General features: G+C 59.9%; 1 protein-coding gene across 4 annotated transcripts in view; it reads left to right on the top strand.

Annotated features, from left to right (window-relative positions):
• The window catches only part of LOC116494755 (protocadherin gamma-C5-like), a 67,243-nt gene that overhangs the window by 31,154 nt on the left and 14,261 nt on the right, over positions 1–21,828 (top strand). The window contains exons 1-2 of one of the 4 annotated variants that reach the window (XM_032196818.1): positions 4,612–7,280; positions 21,015–21,073. In XM_032196818.1, coding sequence (XP_032052709.1) covers positions 4,848–7,280; positions 21,015–21,073 — 2,492 coding nt within the window. In that variant the 5' untranslated portion in view covers positions 4,612–4,847. Of the gene's footprint in view, positions 1–4,611; positions 7,281–10,281; positions 13,083–13,319; positions 15,898–21,014; positions 21,074–21,828 lie in introns of those variants that run through there. The other 3 variants (XM_032196817.1, XM_032196816.1, XM_032196819.1) reach the window with 3 other exon arrangements.

Raw genomic sequence — 21,828 nt, 5'->3', positions numbered from 1 at the left:
TGCTGCGCCGCGCGCTGGACCGGGAGCGCGAACCGAGCCTGCGCCTGGTGCTGACGGCGCTGGACGGCGGGGAGCCGCCCCGGAGCGGCACCGCCCAGCTCTGCATCAACGTCACCGATGCCAACGACAACGCGCCTGTGTTCGCGCAGGAGCGGTATCGGGTGAGCCTGCGGGAGGACACGCCGCCGGGCTCCGTGGTGCTGCATGTCTCGGCCTCTGACAGCGACGAGGGCAGCAACGCCCGCATCATCTACAGCTTCGCAGAAATGCCGGCCAAAGTGCTGCAGAAGTTCGCGGTGGCCGCAGAGAACGGGACGGTGACGCTGCAAGAGGCGCTGGACTTCGAGGACACGCAGGGCTACACGCTGCTGGTGGAGGCGCGGGACGGGGGCGGCCTGGTGGCGCACTGCAAAGCGGAGCTCGAGGTGCTCGATGTGAACGACAACGCGCCCGAGGTGACGCTGACGTCGGTGTCGAGCCCGGTGCCCGAGGACGCGGCGCCCGGCACCGTCGTGGCGTTGCTCAAAGTGCGGGACCGGGACTCCGGGGAAAACGGTCAGGTGTGGTGCGAGCTGTCGGGCGAGGCGCCGCTGTCCATCGTGGCGTCGTCGGGCGGCTCGTACAAGGTGGTGACGGCGGGCGCGCTGGACCGGGAGCAGGCGGCAGAGTACCGGGTGACGGTGGTGGCCAGGGACCGCGGCATCCCGGCGCTGTCGAGCCGCGCGGCGCTGGTGCTGGAAGTATCGGACGTGAACGACAACGCGCCGGTGTTCGAGGAGGCCACATACAGCGCCTACGTGGCCGAGAACAACGCGGCGGGCGCGCTGGTGCTGCGGGTGCACGCGCGGGACGCGGACGCGGGCACCAACGGGCTCGTGAGCTACTGGCTGGAGGGCGACGGCGCGGGCGCGGCGGCACCGTACGTGTCGGTGGAGGCGCGGAGCGGCGCGGTGTACGCGCAGCGCTCCTTCGACTACGAGCAGTGCCGCGAGTTCGCCGTGGCGGTGCGGGCGCAGGACGGCGGGGAGCCGGCGCGCAGCGCTACGGCGACGGTGCACGTCTTCGTGCTGGACCGGAACGACAACGCTCCACGGGTGCTGTGGCCAGCGGCGGCGAGCGGGGCAGGGAGCGGCGGCGCGGGCGCGAGTGCGGTGCCGTTCGAGGTGGTGCCGCGCTCGGCCGAGGCCGGCTACCTGGTGGCCAAGGTGGTGGCGGTGGACGCGGACGCCGGGCGCAACGCGTGGCTGTCCTACGAGCTGGTGCAGGCGCCGGAGCCGGGGCTCTTCCGCGTGGGGCTGCACAGCGGCGAGGTGCGCACGGCGCGGGCTGTGTCGGAGCGGGACGCGGCGAAGCAGCGGCTGGTGGCCGTGGTGAAGGATCACGGGCAGCCGGCGCTGTCAGCCACGGCCACGCTGCACGTGGTGTTGGCCGAAAGCTTGCAGGAGGCGCTGCCGGAGCTGAGCGACAAGGCTGTCGAATCCGAGCTGACTTCAGATCTAAACCTCGTTCTGGTGGTGGCGCTCGCTTTGGTGTCCTTGCTGTTCGTTTTCACAGTCATGTTGGTAGTGTTCTTCAAGTGCCGACGGGCCAGGAGCCCCCCCATTTTTCTAACTTCCGATAAGGAACTCTATTCCAGCCTTGGCCCCAAAGCACCCTACAACTACTGCAGCAGCACGCTGCCCTTGCCCTACTCCTACGAGGTGTGTTTGGCCTCTGAATCGGGCCAGAAGGACTTCACGTTTTTGAGACCGGGCACGGCAGCGCTGCCTGACCATGTCTTGGTGGGGGACCTTGGCCCAGGAGGCCCCTCCGGGAAGGACCCTCCCAGCTCAGAGAGCACGGCAGAGGTGAGCTGCTGTCCCGGGTCCTTTTCTGTTTGCTCGTGCGGTCTTTCTTCTTCCCCTGTTGCTCTGTTCTGCCTTGGGTGAGAGTTTCAGCGAGCTGGGGTGGTAGCGTGAAGGTTGGAGCAATGGCATAAGGGTCCTGGGGCACAAAAGCTGAGACAATCCTTTCATCTGGGTTTAGCGAATGCTTCATTTAGTGTCTCTAAAGTGCCCTATGTGAGTATTTCTTTGTGAAATTGATGCATGGTCATGTAATTGATGTATCGCGGGCTTTGCACTTAGTGAGGGCAACAACTCCAGTCTTCTTGTCTCTTTTCCTTTCCAGCTCCGTTCTTTGCTCTCTCTCAACCATTCTTAAGGAAGATGTTTTGCACACGTATAAATTAATTCCCTCTGTCCTGCATTCACCGGGGACCCGGGGCTGTTGCTCAGAGCCCGGAGCCGAGCAGAAAGCGTTTTGTGTCTGCTGCTGTCGCAGGCTCCTCCGGAGCCCCGGTGTGACCAGAAACAGGGATAGGCTGAGCTGCTCTGCCCGGGATTTCTCTTGAACTCGCCCCTGAAGTAATTCCCTGTGCAGGGGGAAGGTGCCTTCCCCTTTGCTACCGCATAGTTCTGCTTCTCTTCCTTCAAATGCTGTTTTAAGGAGCTCCGAGGATGTCGCTTTTAATAGTCTGGTTTCCCATCAAAGTGAAGGGGATGCAACGTCCTCAGATCACTTGAAACATGAAAGATGAAAATGCTGAGTCTTCAGCGCCTTTCCTGGATAGGGAGATTTCCTGGAAGTACTCGGCACTCTGCATCTTGGCTGACTACTGGCAGGACAAAGTACTTTGGGTGGGCTCGCATGTGTACCCATATGAGGAAAAACTTTTTACGAATTACGATATATATGTTAGAAAAATTGCTCAGCGAGAACTTATGAAAGACTTGAATGTATTAGGAAAAGAGGCAGTAGGGAGGAAAAAAAGAAGATTCAGAACTTATTTCAAAGTAAATAAGTGACTGCAGACTATTTCAGGGTTTAGCTCGAAGGAAGCCGTGGATTTTCTACGTTTTAGATTATATGTAAGAAAGACAATTGGAATTTGATTGCATAAGGGCTAGTGAAGAAAGAAATCTGCTTTCAGCAGTGAGCCTGCAGACACGGCTTGTTGGAGGCGCTCCAGAAGGCATAGGGTGGCAAAACTGTTGATACTTACGTGCACGATACAGCTGTGGTGGGTAATGCATCTCATTTTCCTTGGAAGCCTTTCAATTGCTTTAGAATTCATTTCTGTTAAACTATTGATTTCTAACGTTGGATTTTATTGACTCGAGGCGTATACTTTTATCAAATTCTGTGGACTGGTGGTAAGAGTGAGCTAGGAGTAAGTAGCGCCGGTACGTTTTAACTTCCGACAATTACGTTAATTGCGAGAATGACTGTTGGGTGGGAAAGTCTGAGCCGATCTGTTTGATTCCGTTGGTGCCGCGTATAAACGCTGAAACATTGCGCATCTGGGTGTGCTCCCGGCAGTTACCAGCAGTGCGCAGGGCGAAAACGCGCAGACAGAGGCGAGGTCCCTCCCTTTCCGGAGGGTGTTGGGTCCCCCACGTTGGTGAGCGCGATTTGCAGCCCCCGCACACCACCCTCAGGCACGGCAAACTTCGGGACGGCAGCTCATCAGGTGCAACGATTCCGAGCAGATTATTCAGGGAGCAGAGGTCCTTGCAGTTTCCCTCGACAAACAGCTGTGGGCGCTGGTTTCTTTTCCTTTCGTTCGTTATCGGCTGTGGGAAAGCGCCTGGTGCTGCAAGATGCTGTTTCTCTGCCAGAGCCCGATTTCGACAGGGCTCCTGGCGCTCTCGTGTCTAGCTCCATTCTTCCCTTCCTATTCCACCGGGACATCTGAACAGTTCCGTGGGTGACAGAAAATGAATTCCAACACCGCGGTAGTTTGCGTCCGTTTGCAGGCTCTAAACGTCGGAAACCCGCAGTGTCGAGTGGTGCAACAACCCGAAAGGCAGCCCGAGAACCGGCCGGTGCTCGGCCAGGTGCAGAGATCTGCACGGTGCCGCGACCCGCAGGGCTGCTGCAGCAGGGGGCGGGGAGGGTGCCCCAGGTGCCAGCACGACGCCGGCCGTGAGTTCGCGGCGTCTGGAGGAATCGAGCACCGGGGGAGCAAGCCGGGAGGCGGCGGGGAGGGAGGAAGGGAGTGTCAGGACGAGGGTTCTGCGATTTGTCGGGGAGGATCTCCCCCTGGGACAGTGGTGGCGACGATGAGCGGGGCGGGGGCGCGGCTGCCGGGAACCCCAGCGGCTGCCCGCCGGGACAGCGGCAGCACGAGAGCGCTGTCGCTTTGTCGGCGACGCTGCTTTGCTGGCACACGGCGGCGCGCCGTCGCGACGCTGTGGGACGCTCGGAAGGGGCTGGACTCTTGGCAGGACCGGGAGCCAGAAGGTCCCGTGAGACCCCCTCCTCCGCCTCATTCCGCCCTCCCTCTGCCTTCCCCCCGCCCCTTCTCGGTCCTGCTGCCTGACTCCAACGAGGGTTTGTTTTCCCGGGGGACACCCCCTCGTTTTCCGGGGGCCCCTCTCGGCTCCATCCCCTCTGCTAACTCTCACACCTTCCTGCCGGTGTCTGACCGGCCCCGTACGTGGGGAAAGGGACGCGTGCTTTTTGGGCTGGGTGTCAGCCGGCTGGAGCCCCGCTGCTGTCGGGGGGGCGGCCGCGCTCCCTCCCGGCCGCGGGGCTCCCAGCGCTCCGTGCAGTTATTGGCCGGGACTCTGTGTGCCGCTGTCGGCCAATGCTGGAGCGGGGGATCGGGCGGCCCGGCCCCGCTCGGAGCCGGGACGAGGCACAGAGAGACTGAGAGCGAGCCGGGGAGTGAGTCAGTGCCGTGCCGCCGAGCAATGCCCCTCTCCCCGCCGCACGCCGCGTCCCGGGGCGCCGGGCAGCGGCAGGAAGGGGCGAGCTGAGGATTTCTAGGGGGGGCCAGGCGGGGAGCGCTGCCGTCCTGTGCGATGAACGGCGTCGCCGCACGGAGCCGCGGGGTGACGACGGGGAAGGTACTGAGCCTCTGGCTTTTGCTCGGCGCTTCCTCCTGGGCTTCCGCCGCCATCCGCTATGCGATTCCCGAGGAGGCGCGGAGAGGCTCCGCCGTGGGGAACGTGGCGGCCGACCTGGCGCTGGACCCGGCGCGCCTCCCTGGGCGCCGGCCGCGGGTGGTGTCCGGCGGCAGCAGGAGGTTCTTCGCGGTGGATCCCGGGAGCGGCGCGCTGCTGGTGAGCGAGCGGATCGACCGCGAGGAGCTGTGCGGAGCGCTCTCCCCCTGCTCCCTGAGCTTTGAGATCGTGCTGGAGAAACCGCTGGAGCTGTACAGCGGCGCCGTGGAGATACAGGACATCAACGACAACGACCCGGTTTTTCCCAGCAGCCAGGCGAGGCTGGAAATCAGCGAGTCAGTGGCGGCCGGGGCGCGCTTCCCGCTAGAGAGCGCGCAAGACCCCGATGTGGGGATTAACTCTTTGCAGACCTACCAGCTGAGTGCCAACCCGCACTTCGTGCTGGATGTGCAGACGAGGGGGGATGGCAGCAAGTACGCAGAGCTGGTGCTAGAGAAGGAGCTGGACAGGGAGGAGCAGCGGGAGCTGCACTTGGTCTTGACTGCGCTGGATGGAGGCAGCCCGCCACGCTCGGCCCACGTGCAGATCCACATCGACGTCGTGGACTCGAACGATAATGCCCCGGTCTTCAACCAGTCCACCTACAAGGCAAGCGTGAGGGAAAACACTCCCAGTGGCACCCTGGTCGCCAAGATCAGTGCCTACGACCTGGACGATGGGCCCAACGGAGACATCATCTACTCCTTCAGCAGCCACACGCCAGCCAAGGTACGAGAGCTCTTTGCTCTGGACTCAGCCACAGGGGAGCTGAGGGTCAAGGGGCAGCTGGACTATGAGGAAACAAAGCTGCACGAGGTTTACTTACAGGCTAAGGACAAGGGTGCTGTTCCTGGCGTTGCTCATTGCAAAGTGCTGGTGGAAGTCGTGGATGTGAATGATAACGCTCCAGAAGTGACGGTGACTTCTGTGTACAGCCCTGTGCCTGAGGACGCTGCCCCAGGGACGGTCGTAGCTCTTCTGAGTGTAACAGACTTGGACTCCCGAGACAACGGTCTGGTGAACTGCTTTATTTCCCCTGGGATCCCATTCACGCTCAGCTCCTCTCTCAAAAATTATTACACATTGAAAACCAAAGCAGCTCTGGACCGGGAAGAGGCATCTGAGTACAACATCACTGTCACAGCCAGGGACTCGGGCTCACCACCCTTGTCTGTGGTAAAACAGATTCTGGTGCGGGTGTCAGATGTTAATGACAACGCACCCAAGTCTTCCCAGGACTTCTATGATGTGTACGTGCTGGAGAACAACGTGCCCGGCATCCCCATTCTTAACGTGAGCGCCACAGACCCTGACCTGGGGCGCAACGGCCACCTCACCTATTCCCTCCTGCAGGGTGACACCACTGTGGGTCATCTCTTCTCCATCAACCGGGAGAGTGGCACCCTCTATCTGCTGACCTCCCTGGACCATGAGGACCAGGTGGAGTTCAGCATGACAGTGCAGGTCCAGGATGGTGGCTCTCCACCTCTGGCCACCAACCTCTCGGTCAGTGTGTTTGTCACTGACCTCAACGACAATGCCCCCACTGTGCTGTACCCTCTCCCCAACTCCACCTCTTCCTATACTGATGTGGTGGCACCAGGTACTCCTGCGGGCCACATGGTCACCAAGGTGGTGGCGGTGGACGCAGATGCAGGGTACAATGCCTGGATCTCCTACACCCTGTTGCAGGCCACTGACCCAACCCTCTTCTCAGTTGGGCTGCACAGTGGGGAGATCTTCACAACCCGCCAGCTCCAGGAGGATGAGGCTCCTCAGCACACGTTGGTCATCCTGCTGAAGGACCATGGGGAGCCTGCACTGTCTGCCAGTGCCACTGTCTCCATCTCCGTGGCTGAGAGGGTCAAGGAGGCGCTCACCGACCTCACTGACATGGTGCCTGCACACGACCCCAGGAGGCACGTGACTTTCTATCTCATCTTGGCTGTGATTTTGGTCTCAGCTGCTTTCTTCATCACCATAGTGTCGGTGGGCATCTTCAAGTGCTACAAGTGGAGGCAGTCAAAGGAGCTGTTCAACAGCTCCAGGAGCACCCTGTACAGGACACCAGGGCCCTTCCACCACGTTGATGCGGTGCGAGGTGGTTTCATGCCGCCCAACTTCTACCACCAGGTCTATCTCACCACGGACTCTCGACAGAGTGATCTCCTGTGTAAAAAACCCTTCACTTCCAGCCCGCTGGGGAGCCGCCAGAACACCATGAGGAATGGTGAGCCAGGACCATACCACCAGATTGTGGGCACCACCAGCCGGCTCCCCACACCCACCGAGGTAATGTAGCCCCTTTCTGGGCATGTCCCAGTGCTGGGCTGGTCCATGCTATGTGCCCATGGCAGCAGATTGGGGCTTGGGGAGGGATATCCAGTTGCGCCGTGTCTGTAAAGGGAGGTTGACTTCTTCAAAATCGAATGAGCCATCCTGTGCGTTGATGACATTTGCACTGCGGTGAGCGGGGTCAAGTTAGTCTGTTCATTCCGGGTAGTGAGCATGTGTCTTTTGGATGCAGTTTTGGGTACGCCTTGCATGTCTAGCCGGTGGAGGCCAAGGTCAGCTTGCAACCATTTACAGAAAGTCTGTTGCTCGTGGGTTTTCCTTCCCTGTTTAAAACAAGAACTGAGTCCTTGCAGGTCCAGGCATCAAGGGGGGCCCGCAGTCCCTCTGCGCTGTGCCTTGGTGTGGGACAGCAGATGTGGGCTGCAAGCCACCAGCTGCTTGTGGGGCACCAGCACGTCGCATCCCACCATGTAGCACTCAAAGCTGAATGATGATGCTATTCCCCGATTGTGGCTGTAGAGCTGTCCCTCCTGTCCATGTCTCACTTTGACTCCTTATTGTTCCGGTTTTATTTCCATTTAAGCACTGTGAGGATGCTTGTCTCGGGGCGGTGGGGTAGGGCTGCAGGCTTCCACAGCTGCTCTCAGGGCTCCTCTGAGCTGGATGCTGGGTGGTGAGTGCACCACCAAGGTCTTGCTTTAGCAGCCCTATTGCAGTTTGTAATAATGCTGTCTCAGGGTGATGTCGAATGTCTAGGCTGAATAAACTGCAGACAGGAAAATGCTTGCGCATGGCAGGCAGCTCCTGTGCTTCTTCCCTGGTGGGAATTGTGCAGCTTAATGTGAGAGCTTTCAATTACGGGAATGCTGTGATCCTCAGGGATGAGGGCGGGTGGTGGATCCAGTAGAGGTGGGGGGATCTGATGGGTTTCCAAGGTGGTTGGTGCCAGTCTTGTGTCCCCTCCTCGGAGGCTGTGAGTAGGATCAAGTGGTTCCTCAGGGCAGAAGGGAATGAGATGCAGCAGAAGCTGTGCACAGGCACAGGGCTGTGTGTGCTGCCTGCTTGCTGCAGCTGAATCACAGGCAGAAGCAGAAACCTCCCAGAGTTATTTTATGCCTTTTATTATTTTTTTTTCTCCTCTTGCGTCGCTGCTCACACTCAGCACTTATCTGCAGCAGGCAGGAACGGCTGCGGCAGCTGCCAGAGCAAGTGTTCCTCTCCCTTTGTGCAGGTTGTGTTGCAGCTGGGGACAAGGATGTGTGTCCCCCCTCCTCTCCCAGGCTTCTGGCAAGAAGCTAGGGGAGGGGAGGTGGGCAGTAACTGATTTGAGCTTGGGGATGGGGATCACCCAGGTGGTAACAGGCAGGGGGGAAGCTCCCCAGCCCCCCAGTGCTGCCAGAAACCAGCTGGGCCAGCATCGGGCCGTGGATTTTCAGGCTTTGTGGTAACAGATCCAACCCACTGCTGCGGACTGTGTCGTGCCCACCAAGGCTTTGCACCCCTGCAGGGCAGCAGCCAGCCCCCAGAAGTGCTGCGGTGGGGACAGTGCAGCCCACCAGGGACCAGCCTCGGTGCTGACCCTGTCCGGGGCAGGCGCTGTCTCATGCCATGCAGGATCCCACCCTGCTCCCTTCATCTGGCTGTGTCGGAGCCCTGGAATGGGGGCACCTCCTCCTCCGTCCCTGACACCCCGTTCCCCTCTTGGCTTGTCGTGGTCCCCCAGATCCCCCAGGTGAGCTGCCTGCCACTTGCTCCATCCTCCTAGGACCCTGTGAGCGGATCCCCCCGGGGCCGTGTGGGCTTCACCAGACCCCTGCCCGCGGCAGCAGCGCCCCACGGTGCTGGTGGCAGTGTCTGTGTCCCCATTACCCCGTCCGGGGTGGGGACAGGGCAAACGGCAGGGCCACGGTCACGGCGAGTGGCACCGTCGGGAGCCCTCGGGGTCGAGCGGGCTGCGCGGCGGGGAAGCGGCTCGTCCAGCGTTTTGCCGTGCTGGCCCTTTAAGAGCTTCTCCCCCACCGCGGAGCGGGCAGTAGGCGGGACCTGGGCGGCGCTCTGCGCCAATCAGGAGCCAGGACTGGGGAGTCTCTCCCTGATTGGCAGCAGGCCGTCCCGCCCCGTGGCTCTGGGAACGGGACGGGAGGGGCCGCGGGGGGGGGTTGGGACGGAGGCTGAGCCCGGGCTCCCTCGACGGCGGGGCCCTGGGCACCGGGACCAGCCTCGGCCCCGTCCCCGAGGCCCCCTGGGGGCACAGGCGGGGGGGTCCGGCAGGGTCGGAGCCGCCCCCCCCCTCCTCAGCCCCACAGGCTCTGGGTGCACCCAGGGGAGGTCAGGGGGTCCCAGGTGCTGCCCCCCGACAGGGGCTGAGACCTCTGCGGAGCTTCAATGCCTGTGTCAGCCAGGTGCGAGGCCTGGGCTTCCTTCCCCGTCTAATATCTTGGCCTAATGCTGCGATCTGGGGGCGACCTGGGGGGTTGTCGGCTGGCTCTGTGCATTCACAGCGACTTGGGCACTGCGGAGATTTACCTCGTCCTGAGGTCAGGTCAGGGAAGGGGTGCCTGGGCAGGTGGGCATGGCCAGCACTTGTCTTCAGGCTCTGGCCTCCCCTCTGATCCCTGCCTCTGACAGCCCCAGGGGCTGGCAGCCGTGGGCATCCCTTGGTGCGAGCCCTCCCAGCTGGTGGTGGCCCCAGTGTCAGCCTCGCTTGCAGGGCTGATGCTGGATGCGGGCACCAAGCAAACGGGCAAAGCATTTGCTGGGGCGAGAAGGGGCGGGAGAAGAGCCCCTGGCACCTCGGGGCTCAAACAAGCACCTTTTCATAGGGCATGAAAAGTCCTTTGGCCCGCGTTCCCTACAGCTGCCCTTTGTCTGCGGGCGCGATGTGAAGCCACCATTGTGGGAGCGGGAGGGAACAGGGAGGGCTTGTACCTAGCGGGCTTCCAGGACGTGCAGTTTCCCAGAGAACGGGAAGCGAGCTGCCGGAGCAAGTGACTCAGGCTGGAGGCCGGGGGTGGCAGCCCCGCTGACGCGGGCTCGGGCCCCCGCTTCCCGCAGCTCCACGGAGCCCCCATTGGGTGAGCGGGGATGGAGCTCTCGGCCAATTGGGTGCTGATCTGAAGCGGGGGGATCTGCTGCTCCCCCCACCCCACCCCCCCTTCACGCTGGGGCTGTGATTCAGCTCCCCTCCCCCAGCCCACCCCCTCCGCTCGGATGCTGGCAGCCAGAGCTACAGCCTGCTACAGCCCCGGAGCTGCTTCCCGAGCTGTGGAAGAGAGACCTGGGGATTTTTAGCAGCTCCCTGGTGCTGGTTGTGTCCCGGGTCCGGCCTTGGGCCAGATGCGTGTGAACATGGAGAGCATCAGCCTCCAGCGACCCGCCTGGAAATGGCAAGTACTGAGTTTGTTTTCGCTCTGCGGCTGGGGCTGGGTCTCCGGGCAGATCCGCTACTCGGTGGTTGAGGAGTCAGAGGTGGGGACCGTGGTGGGGAACATGGCCCAGGACCTGGGCTTGAAGGTGGAGGAGCTGCCAGGCCGCAGGCTGCGCCTGGGCTCAGAGGAGAACCTGCGCCACTTCGCCGTGCGCCTGGACACCGGCGCGCTGGTGGTGAGCGAGCGGCTGGACCGGGAGCGCCTGTGTGGAGCTGCTGCCAGCTGCGTGCTGTCAGTGCAGGTGGTGACAGAGAATCCCCTGCAGCTCTTCCGCCTCGAAGTGGAGATCCTGGACGTGAATGACAACTCCCCCAGCTTCCCCACCGCCCACCGCAGCCTGCGCATCGCCGAGTCCGCCGCAGTGGCTGCGCGCTTCCCCTTGGAGAGCGCACAGGACCCCGACGTGGGCACCAATGCCGTGGGCTCCTACCGGCTGAGCCCCAACTCCCACTTCTCCCTGGACGTCAAACAGCTGCAGGATGGCAAACTCTTCCCGGAGCTGGTGCTGGAGCGTGCCCTGGACCGGGAAGAGCAGCCAGAACTCCAGCTGGTGCTGACGGCCGTGGACGGGGGCAGCCCGTCCCGCTCTGGCACAGCACAGATAACAGTCCAGGTCCAGGACATCAATGACAACGCACCCACTTTTGACCGTGCCACATACAAGGTGCAAGTCCTGGAAAACACACCTGTGGGGGCCCTGCTCCTCCGGCTCAATGCGTCGGACCCTGATGAGGGCCCAAATGGGGAGACACAGTACTCCTTTGGGGTGCACACCTCCGACACGGTCCGGAGGCTCTTTGCCCTGGACCCCCACAGTGGTGAGGTGCGGGTGAGTGGGGCGCTGGACTTTGAGGAATCACCCTTCTACGAGATCCACGTGCGAGCCCGCGATGGTGGTGTGCCGGAGATGGAGGGGCACTGCGTGCTGCGGGTAGAGGTGGAGGATGCCAACGACAACCCCCCGGAGGTGCTGCTCACCTCCCTGCTGAACCCAGTGCCAGAAGACACCCCACTGGAGACCGTCGTGGGGCTCTTCAACGTGCGGGACCGAGACTCAGGGGCCAACGGGGTTGTGAACCTGGAAATCTCCCCCAATGTGCCATTTGCCATCAGGTCCCTGCAGAACCACTACTCCCTGGTCACCCGGGAGTACCTGGATCGAGAGTCCACCTTGCAGTACACAGTGGAGCTGACCGCCCAGGACGGAGGGTCTCCTCCCCTCACCACAAGGCTCACGCTACTCCTCAACATATCCGACGTGAACGACAATCCACCACGCTTTCTGCAGCCCTCCTACGATGCCTTCCTCCCGGAGAACAGCCCGCCAGGCTCCCTGCTCTGCACGGTCTCCGCTTCCGACCCCGATGACGGGGACAACTCCCGTCTTGTTTATTCCATAGAGGGTGGCCACGTGCAGGGTGCCCCTGCCTCTTCCTATGTCCACATCAACCCCGACAATGGCAACCTCTATGCTCAGCGCACCTTCGACTTCGAGCTGCTGCAGGTTCTGCCGGTCTCGGTGGCCGTGCGAGACTCGGGGTCCCCCCCTCTCCGTGCCAACGTTACAGTCTACATCTTTGTGCTGGACCAGAACGACCACCCCCCCACCATCCTGCACCCAGCCAGTGATGGCGATGTCCCAGCACCCCAGAGGGTCCCGCTGTCTGCCCCACCAGGCTACCTGGTGACCAAGGTGACAGCGGTGGATGCAGATGCTGGGTACAACGCCTGGCTCTCATACCGCCTGCTGCCTCAGTCCACCGACCCCTCCTTGTTCCACGTGTCCCTGTACACCGGGGAGGTGCGGACGGCACGCAACCTGCGGGACACTGACGTGGCAGCGCAGCAGGTCCTCGTCCTGGTGTCTGACAACGGCGAGCCACCGCTCTCCACCACTGTCACCATCAGCGTGGCCCTGGAGGAGGAGACTTTGGAGGAGAGCTACAAGCCTCGGGATTTCCTGGCTGGTACCAAGGAGAAGCCGGACCTGACCCTCTACCTGATCATCGCACTGGCAGCTGTTAGCACTGTGGCGCTCGCCACCGTCACCCTCCTTGCTGCCCGGTGCCTGCGCCGCAGGGGCCGTGCTGCCGCCTCGCCCTGCTGCTGCTGGCTGAGCGAGTCACCGTCCCGGGACTTCTTCAAGCACTCCAGCCCGAAGCTGCAGCTCAGCTCCGACGGCACCCTCAAGTACATGGAGGTCACCCTGCGGCCCACCGACTCCCAGAGCCAGTGCTATGGCACCTGCTTCTCTCCCGGCTCCGACCGGAGCGACTTCACCTTCCTGCGCCCCTGCCCGCCCCCCGCCACCCTCCCGAGGGAAACCGGGGCTTTCCTCTCCGCTACCGGCACCCTGCAGGACCCCGGCCAGGTGAGCGCCCCGGGGCCGGGGGATTGCGGTGCCGGGCCGGGGCCGGACGGCGCCGCCCCCCGGGGCCGCTCCCCCGGGGCTCGGCGGGGCGGGGGCCGCCTTTGTCCCCCCGCCCCGACGTGAGGGGCGCGGGGGGGGCGGCGGCCGCCGTCGCTCGGGTTCGCGCCGCTCGGCAGCCGTTGCGCGCCGCGATTGGTGCCGGTGTTGCTGTCCTGGGGAAGGAGCGCGGCGATTGGCGGAGCGCCGAGGCACTCGGAGCCAATGGCGGGGCGGCTGCGCGGCGCCCCCCCCGTCGAGCCGCGGCCGCCCCAAACAATGAATGGGAGCGGTGAGCGCTGAGCGCGGCCCCGCAGCGCGGGCGGCCTCCGCCGAGGGCATCGCTCCCCGGCCGCCGGCCAGGATGCTGGGGGCAGGGAAGGCGGGCCGGTGCCTGGGGCTGCCCCGCGTCTTCTCTTTCTGTTTGTTCTTGCACAGCTCCTCAGCCCAGATCCGCTACACCATCCCGGAGGAGCTCACCCGGGGCGCCTTCGTGGGCAATATCGCGAAGGACCTGGGCACCGATGTGGCGAAACTGGCGGCAGCTAATCTGCAGGTACTGTCCGATTCGGATTCCCAGTACTTCTCGGTCAATGTGAACACCGGGGTTATAATGGTCAGTGAGCGGATAGACCGGGAGCAGCTCTGCGGGCAGAACGCCCGCTGCTTCCTCCACCTGAAACTCGCCATTGAGAACCCCGTGGAGTTTTACCGCATCGAGGTGGAGATCCTGGATATCAACGACAACCCCCCGGAGTTCCCCAGCGATGACGTGTCCTTGCGCATCTACGAGCTGGCGTCCCTGGGTGCCCGCTTCCCCATCCAGCCTGCCCAGGACCCCGATGTGGGCACCAACACCTTGCAGACCTACCACCTGAGTGCCAACGAGAATTTCAACCTCAATGTGAAGGCGCGCACAGATGGTGGGAAGTTCCCCGAGCTAGTACTGGAGAGAGCCCTGGACCGGGAACTCAGAGCTTTCCACCGCCTTGTCCTGACCGCTGAGGACGGGGGCTCCCCTCCCAAGTCCAGTAAGATGCACATCACCATTCAGGTCCTGGATGCCAATGACAACCACCCGGTCTTTGACAGACCATCATATGGAGCCCGCTTGGTGGAGAACTCGCCGCTCGGCACCCTCGTGGTGAAGCTAAATGCCACTGATGTGGATGAAGGGCCCAACGGAGACATCCGCTACTCCCTCAGCAGCCACAACTCAGCTGCCTTACGCCAGATCTTTGCCATTGACGAGCAAACTGGGGAGATCCGTGTCCAGGGCAATCTGGACTTTGAGGAGGCAACAGTGTATGAGATCGAAGTGGAAGCCAAGGACATGGGGTCGCCCACGATGGAAGAGCACTGCAGCGTGGTGGTGGAAATCACTGATGTGAATGACAACGCCCCCGAGGTCATTCTTACCTCCTTCTCCAGCTCCCTGAGTGAGGATGCACCGCCAGGCACAGTGGTGGCTGTCATACACGTCAGAGACAGGGACTCCGGTGAGCAGGGCAAGGTCCAATGTCATGTGTCTCCAGATCTTCCCTTCCAGCTGCGCAAGGACTACGAGCACCAGTACTCACTGCTAACCAGCAGCCGGTTGGACCGGGAGCACGTTGCCTACTACAACGTCACTGTCTCAGCCTCGGATCTGGGCAGTCCCCCACTCTCCCGCCACACCATCTTGCCCATTGCCCTGGCAGATGTCAATGACAACGCGCCCCAGTTCGAGCAAGCATCCTATGAAGTGCTGGTGGCAGAAAACAACCCGGTGGGCAGCGTGCTGGTTACCATCTCTGCTGTTGACCCCGACTCGGAGCAGAACTCCCGCCTCTCCTACTCCATCCTGCGAGCTGGTGGGACAGATCCAGGCCTGGATCCAACTCGCTACCTCTCCATACACCCCACAAATGGCCAGATCTCAACCAAACTCCCCTTTGACTATGAGCAAACCACCTATCTCCAGTTCCACGTAGAGGTCTCTGATGGTGGCTCCCCGGCCCTGAGGAACAGGACATTGGTTCACGTTTTTATCGCGGACCAGAATGACAACGCCCCACGGGTGCATTTCCCCAGGGTCGGGGAGGACTCCACCACCCAGTTGCGAATCTCCCCCTCCACTGCCCCTCCTGCTCTCATCACCAAGGTGGTGGCCATTGATGCAGACTCGGGGCGCAATGCCTGGCTCTCCTACCACCTCGTGGAAGCCACTGAGCCGGGGCTCTTCAGCGTGGCCCTGCGCTCTGGGGAGATCCGGATCACCCGGGCCCTGCAGGAGACGGATGCTTCTGCACATGAACTGCTGGTGGTGGTCCGGGACGCCGGGGAGCCCCCACTCTCCACAGCCGTCACACTGGTGGTGCTGGTGGAGGAGCGGGGCCCCGAGGCCCTGCAGGGCTCCGAGGCTCAGGGCACAGACGGCGGGGGCTTGCCTACCATCACGCTTTATCTGATTGTTTCCCTGGTGCTCATCTCCACTGTCTCACTGGTGGGACTGGCGGTGCTGGGTGTACGGTGTCTGCGGCGGGGCCCCGTGCCCACCACCCAGGGCTGCTGCGTGGAGAGCGTGGCCACGCTTCATCCCCCTCCCAGCCACATTTTTGGGCACTTGCACTACGAGCCCAAGCAAGGGGACACGGTGATGGGCGTCCAGGTGACAGCCACGGCACCCCCTGCCCCGCGTTACCGCTCCTGCTTTTCGCCCGTCTCTGACATCAGCGAATTCGTGTTTGTGAAACCCTCCGTGGGTGCAGCCGGTGCGAACCCGCCGGAGCCCAGCGAGGTGAGCTCGGGAGCGGGCAGCGCCGTCCCCAGCCCCACGGCAGCCCCGGCACCTGCGGGGCTTGGATCTCCCCCGCCCCCCCAGCTCGGGACGCGGCCCCCCGGCCGCTTGGGGGGGGGCGTGGGGGGTGGATTTTGGGGGACGATGCCTGCTCTCAGCTGCCGGGAGTCCCCGGTTCCCGGTGCCGGGAATCCCCGGCGCCCTCCCGGCGCGGCGGGGGCGGAGTGGAGGCGGCGGCGGGAGCGGGGAGGGGGGGGAGGCAGCTCCGTGCGTATTTTGGGGAAGGCGGTGGAGGAGGGAGAGGAGGAGGGAGCGAGGGAGGAGGAGGAGGAGGAGGGGGCTGTTGAGAGACGTAGAATTGTCACTCGGTCCATCCCCTCCGCTCGCCGACTTTGTGCGCCTTCTGTGTGCCGGGGAGCCGCTCAGCCGGCCGGGCTGCAGCCGCCCCCCCCGTCCCCTTCCTCCCCCCCTTCCTCCCTCTCTCCCTCCCTTCCTCCCTTCCTCCCACCCTGCCCCGTTCCCGTGGCTCCGGCGGCGGCTTCGCCCCGGCGCAGCGCGCTCGGATCCAGCCGGGGCGCGGGGGCTCCGGCGGCGGCGGCGGCGGCGGCTCCCGGGACCGGCAGCGTGGGGAGGCTGCTCGGAGCCGCTTCCTCCCGGCTCGCTCAGCCGGCTCGGCATGCCGAGGGGCCGGGCTCTGCCATGGCAGCTCCCGCTGCTACTCGCAGCCTTCTCCAGCCTGCAGCCGCCCGGCAGCGCCCAGCTCCGTTACTCCGTGCCCGAGGACCGAGAGCCGGGCTCGCCGGTGGGCGACGTGGCCAAGGACCTGGGGGTGGAGGTGCGGAGCCTGGCAGCTCGCAACCTGCGCCTGGTGAGCGAGGGTGAGCGGCGGCACTTCCAGGTGGACCTGGTGGCGGGCGTGCTGCTCCTCGACAGCCGGCTGGACCGCGAGGCGTTGTGCGGGCAGAGCCCCGAGTGCTCGCTGCACCTCCAGCTCGTCCTGGAGAATCCCCTCCAGCTCCACCGCGTCGAGGTGGACGTCCTCGATGTCAACGACAACGCGCCGCAGTTCCCCAAGCCGGTGGTGGCCTTGGAGATCACTGAGGTGGCCAACCCCGGGACTCGGCTGCCACTGGAGGTGGCGGAAGACCCGGATATGGGCTCCAACTCCATCTCCACCTATGAGCTCAGCCCCAGCGAGCATTTTGCCCTGAGTATCAACGTGAGAGGGGATGGCGTTAAAATGCCCGAGATTGTACTCGAAAAAGCACTGGATAGAGAAAAAGTGGCTGTTCATCACCTAACACTGACAGCCCTGGACGGAGGGAATCCGGTGAAATCTGGCACTGCTAAGGTCACCATCCACGTCCTGGATGCAAATGACAATCCTCCTGTTTGCGACCCGCCCATATCCAAGGTATATCTGGAGGAGAATGTGCCAGTGGGCACTCTGGTCACCAAGCTGAATGTCACCGACCTGGATGAGGGTCCTAACGGGGATGTGGAGTATTCTTTCAAAACCAGCAATAATGCACCTGGTAAATTCACCAGGCTGTTCACCTTAGATCCCCGGACAGGGGAGATCAGAACCAAAGCCCCGCTGGATTATGAGGAATCCAGTGCTTACGAGATTGCGGTTCGAGCCCGGGACAAGGGGTCCCCGGCCATGGAAGGACACTGTCACCTGCGAGTGGAATTAATTGATATCAATGATAACAGCCCAGAGATTGTCCTGACCTCGCTCTCCAGCCCAGTGCAGGAGGATGCGACCCCAGGAACGGTGATTGCCCTTATTGGTGTCAAGGACAGTGATTCTGGTGACAACGGGCAGGTCCGTCTGCAGATAGCAAAAGAGCTCCCATTTAAACTGGTGTCGTCTTTTAAAGAGCATTTCTCACTGGTCACAAATGGTCCCCTTGATCGAGAGAAGGCCAGTGGATACAACATCACTGTGAGGGCTACAGATTCAGGGTCCCCACCCAGGGCCACACAAAAAACCTTCTATCTCCAAATTGCCGACATTAATGATAATGCACCAAACTTCTCCACCCCTTTCGATACAGCTCATGTTCAGGAAAACTCTCTTCCTGGAACATCTGTCTTTTCGGTGTCGGCATCTGATCCTGATGAGGGTAGTAATGCCAGGCTGTCTTACTCCATCCTGGACAGTGGCATGCAAGACATACCTATCTCGAGCTATTTTCGAATAGACCCAGACAACGGTACTATCTATACTGTGCGGGCTCTGGACTATGAGCAGGACAAGATGTTCCAGGTGCCCGTGGAGGTGAAAGATGCTGGGTCTCCTGCTCTGAGCAGCACTGCTGTGGTCCATGTGTTCATCCTGGATCAGAATGACAACGCCCCCACCATTGTCTACCCGTCCGTTCCCAAGGGTTCTGCCTTCCACCAAACCATCCCCTCCGTGGCAGAACCCGGCTATCTGGTTACCAAAATTGTAGCTGTGGACGCCGATAGTGGCCATAATGCCTGGCTGTCCTACCAGCTGCAGGAGACCGCTGACGCTGTGCCTTTCCTCGTGGAACGCCGCTCGGGGGAGATAAGGGTCGCAGAGGCTCTCAGGGACACAGAAGTCCCCCACCGGCTGGTGGTTGAAGTGAGGGACAATGGGACACCGTCCCTCTCGGCCTCTGTGGTGATAGTCATTTCTCCAGAGGAAGACGGTGTGCAGGACTTTGCCAAGTCCTTGGACCTCCCCAAATCTTCTCCTAAGGATACCAACCTAACACTTTACCTCATCATCTCGCTGGTGTCCATTTCCCTCGTGTCCTGTGTGATGTTTGCCGTGGCGGCCGCCCGGTGTCTGAAAGCGGGCTCTGGCAGCTGGACCTTTGTGGGCTGCTGTCGAGGGTCTTCCCGCAAGCCCACCTCCCATTTCCATGGGCAGCTGAAGCCAGATGGCTTCATCAAGTACCTGGATGTGGGAGGAGCGGGCCTGACCTCCCAGGGACGGAATTACACCTCTTGTTTCTCCCCCATGTCTGAGCAGAGCGATTTCCTCTTTGTGAAACCTTTCAGCCATTCTAGCACTGCGGAGACCATGGCTGCCTACGAGCAGGTGGCCAGCACCTTAGCAAGTCCCTGTGATGGGGTAAGAGATAGGGGGGGGTTCTTACTGTCCTTCCTACATGCAGCCATCAGCACGATGCGGGCTGCCTGGCTGCTCTCAGGCTGTCCTGCTGCTGCAGGAGGTGGCTGCAGGGCACGAGTGTGACTGTCCCCTCCTGGGAGGTGGCAGGGGAAAGGTTTGGCTCTGCTGGAGGTGGGGGAAGGGGCTGGGCATCACCGTGAAATCAAAGCCTGAGAGTTTTGTCTTGGCCCCGTCCGTGCTCTTTTCTTTTTAAAGTGATTCCTGGCACGTTTGGGAAAGTGGGGTTGTGGGTGCTGAAATCCTTTATTCTGTTTAAGCCCTTTATTCTCTCCACCGTATGGAAGCAGAGGCAGGAGGTGACCTGAAAGCAAAGTTGCTCGGTGTTTCTTTTGCTCTATTTTAGAGGTGTTTTGTGGATGTTTCTCACTTCTTGACTCTCAAATGTTATTAATTACTGATGGTGCTCTGGCAAGGGATTACTTTCCAGCCTGGTTGTTTCAAGTGAGGGGTTGAGTTCCCTGCTCGGCACTGAAATCGGTGTCATTTTTTGCAAAGATTCTGGTGACCTTATGTGCCCTTGGACTTGCAGAGACTTGGGCAGCGACGTGCTGTGAAAACTTTAGCCATATGTATTCAGATGTCTAAAAACAGATATAAGTGACTGCATTTAGCTGTAGCTTTTTTAACTTTGGGATATAAAAAGTAAAGTCACTTTGTGTCATAAATGCCTGCCCTAAATTTGAAAGTAGTAATTGCAACAGAAATTCAAAAAATAGATTGGGAAGGGCTTATCTAGTGGAGGGGGGGGGGGTTGTGTGTCAGCGTGTGCAAAAACACGTGGATCTAAAATCTGGAGGGCAAGTGTTCAAACAGAGTGATTTGCATGCAGCACGGGTAGCAGTGGCGTCTTTATTCTAGGGGATTCAGTAATGTATTCTAATGTATTCTTTCATGAGAATCATCAAAGCTGTGGCGAAATTAGTAAAATCACATCTGCTGAAGAAAAATCTAGGTCAGCTGTACCCGTTTTCACTTTGCCTTAGTAATTGCATGTACAAGCAGAATAATCCTATAAAACTGATGTTCCACTGTATAGGCTGTGATCTGCTCCTTCCTAAGGTAACTGAGAGAAGTGTTGTCCTTTCCAGGTAGTGTATTATCATTCTGGAGTTAATTAAGAAGATTATGATTTTCGGAAGTATGCGTCTTCCAGACAGCAAACAGTTCTGCTATTTAGTGCTCTTCACAAAGGCGTGATTCAAACAAGAATATGCAGGCCTGCTTCATGTCCTTCCTTATTTACAAAATGCCCATTGTCTGATGCTAAAATAACAGGAGCAGCAAGTGATGCAAGGCTTACTAATGAAGTTGTAAAGTATGCTGCTGTGTCTGAAGTTTATTGTGCCTCCTAAACAAATACTATCTTTTTTTTTTTTTTTGCTGTCGGAAGTTCATTCTTTTCTCTGAGGACAGAAAAATATTGTAATGCTCCAAGGCTACAGCATCTAGGAAAAGTCATTCAAATACAATGTGTGAAATCAAGATCTCAGGCAGGCCTTGTTAAGGACAGAAGAAGGACAGATTAGGAAGGTCTGTTATCATTTTACCTTCTGGCATTAAAAGCATCTTTCTAGATATCAATTAGCTCTGCCTCCCCCACTCCTCCAAGCTCATTACTTTGGTATGATTCCTCCTGCTGGATTGATGCCCTTATCAGTTTATTTCATGCTTCATTTCTTTCACAGCCTGGTTTCCTGAGCTGCTCCAGAAGATTATTTGCTGAATAGTTTTTGTCATGCTTTTTTAGTATTCATGCTGGTTCAGAAATACTCAGAAGAAAAAGGCGGGGGGGGGGGGGGGAATGTTTTTTTTTTCTTTGTTCTAATTGATTTGTTTTACTTCAAAAGAATACACTGATATTCCAGGCTGAAATAATCCAGGATTGGTTCCCTTTCATTTTCAAAGGCAAGAATAGAGGTATTAAAACTCTTTTCTATTTTCTCTGCAGCAAGCTCAGCCTAACACAGACTGGCGCTTCTCTCAGACCCAGAGACCTGGAACGAGTGGGTAAGTGCATCCTTCTCCGTGCATGTGTCGGGCAAAGATTTTGTTCCTTTCCTTGTTGCTTTCAGTGCTGGGAAGTCCTCAGTGGGCAGCTCTGAGGATGGGGTTTCCCTGTTGCTGGTAGAATTGCCCAGCCAAAGGGCCAGAAATAAGGGATGTTTCTGTGTCAGCTCTGTTTGATGGTGGTGCAAAAGCTCTTTGATAAGGTGTCTTGTGTTGGTGTCTAAAAGGACAGTCAGGAACGGGGGGGAGGTGGAGTTGTGAGGACTGGTTAAAGGACTGGAAAACATGCTTCACATAGACGGGCTTGTTATCTAAAGCACATTTTGAGCATTTTGTCTCGATTTCTGCGTATCTGGAGTCCAGTATCACGATTTCTACCCCTGCTTAGAGGCCAGGGGAAATCATTGTGAGTCCTTTTACCAGCTGCTGAAGTGCATTGCTTGCTCTGACTTGAGCATCTCATGTCCTACTGCTGCGTGAGCCTCTATGGCAGCCAGAGATTGTGTGGATAGGCTCCAGGTCTCCAAAGGCCCTGTTAGAGAAATGTGCCCCTGCTCCATTTAACTGAGCTTCGTTTTGTTTAGGTGTTTGGACCCTGTCCTGCATTCCTTTGGAAGCGCCATTCCTTTGGAAGCACAGGGTGGTTCCTTGCTCTGTCTGGGTGCAGAGCTGTCTGTGCTCCCTGGAGCTGGGCAATGGGGCAGAGTGACTAAGGAAGGCGAAATTAAATCTCAGGGGTCAGGAGACTAACAGGA

This window comes from Aythya fuligula, chromosome 14 (assembly GCF_009819795.1).
Source record: "Aythya fuligula isolate bAytFul2 chromosome 14, bAytFul2.pri, whole genome shotgun sequence".
NCBI classification, from domain to species: Eukaryota; Metazoa; Chordata; class Aves; order Anseriformes; family Anatidae; genus Aythya; species Aythya fuligula.
Note: the sequence above shows the minus strand (reverse complement) of the source record. Positions and strands in the feature narration are given on the sequence as shown.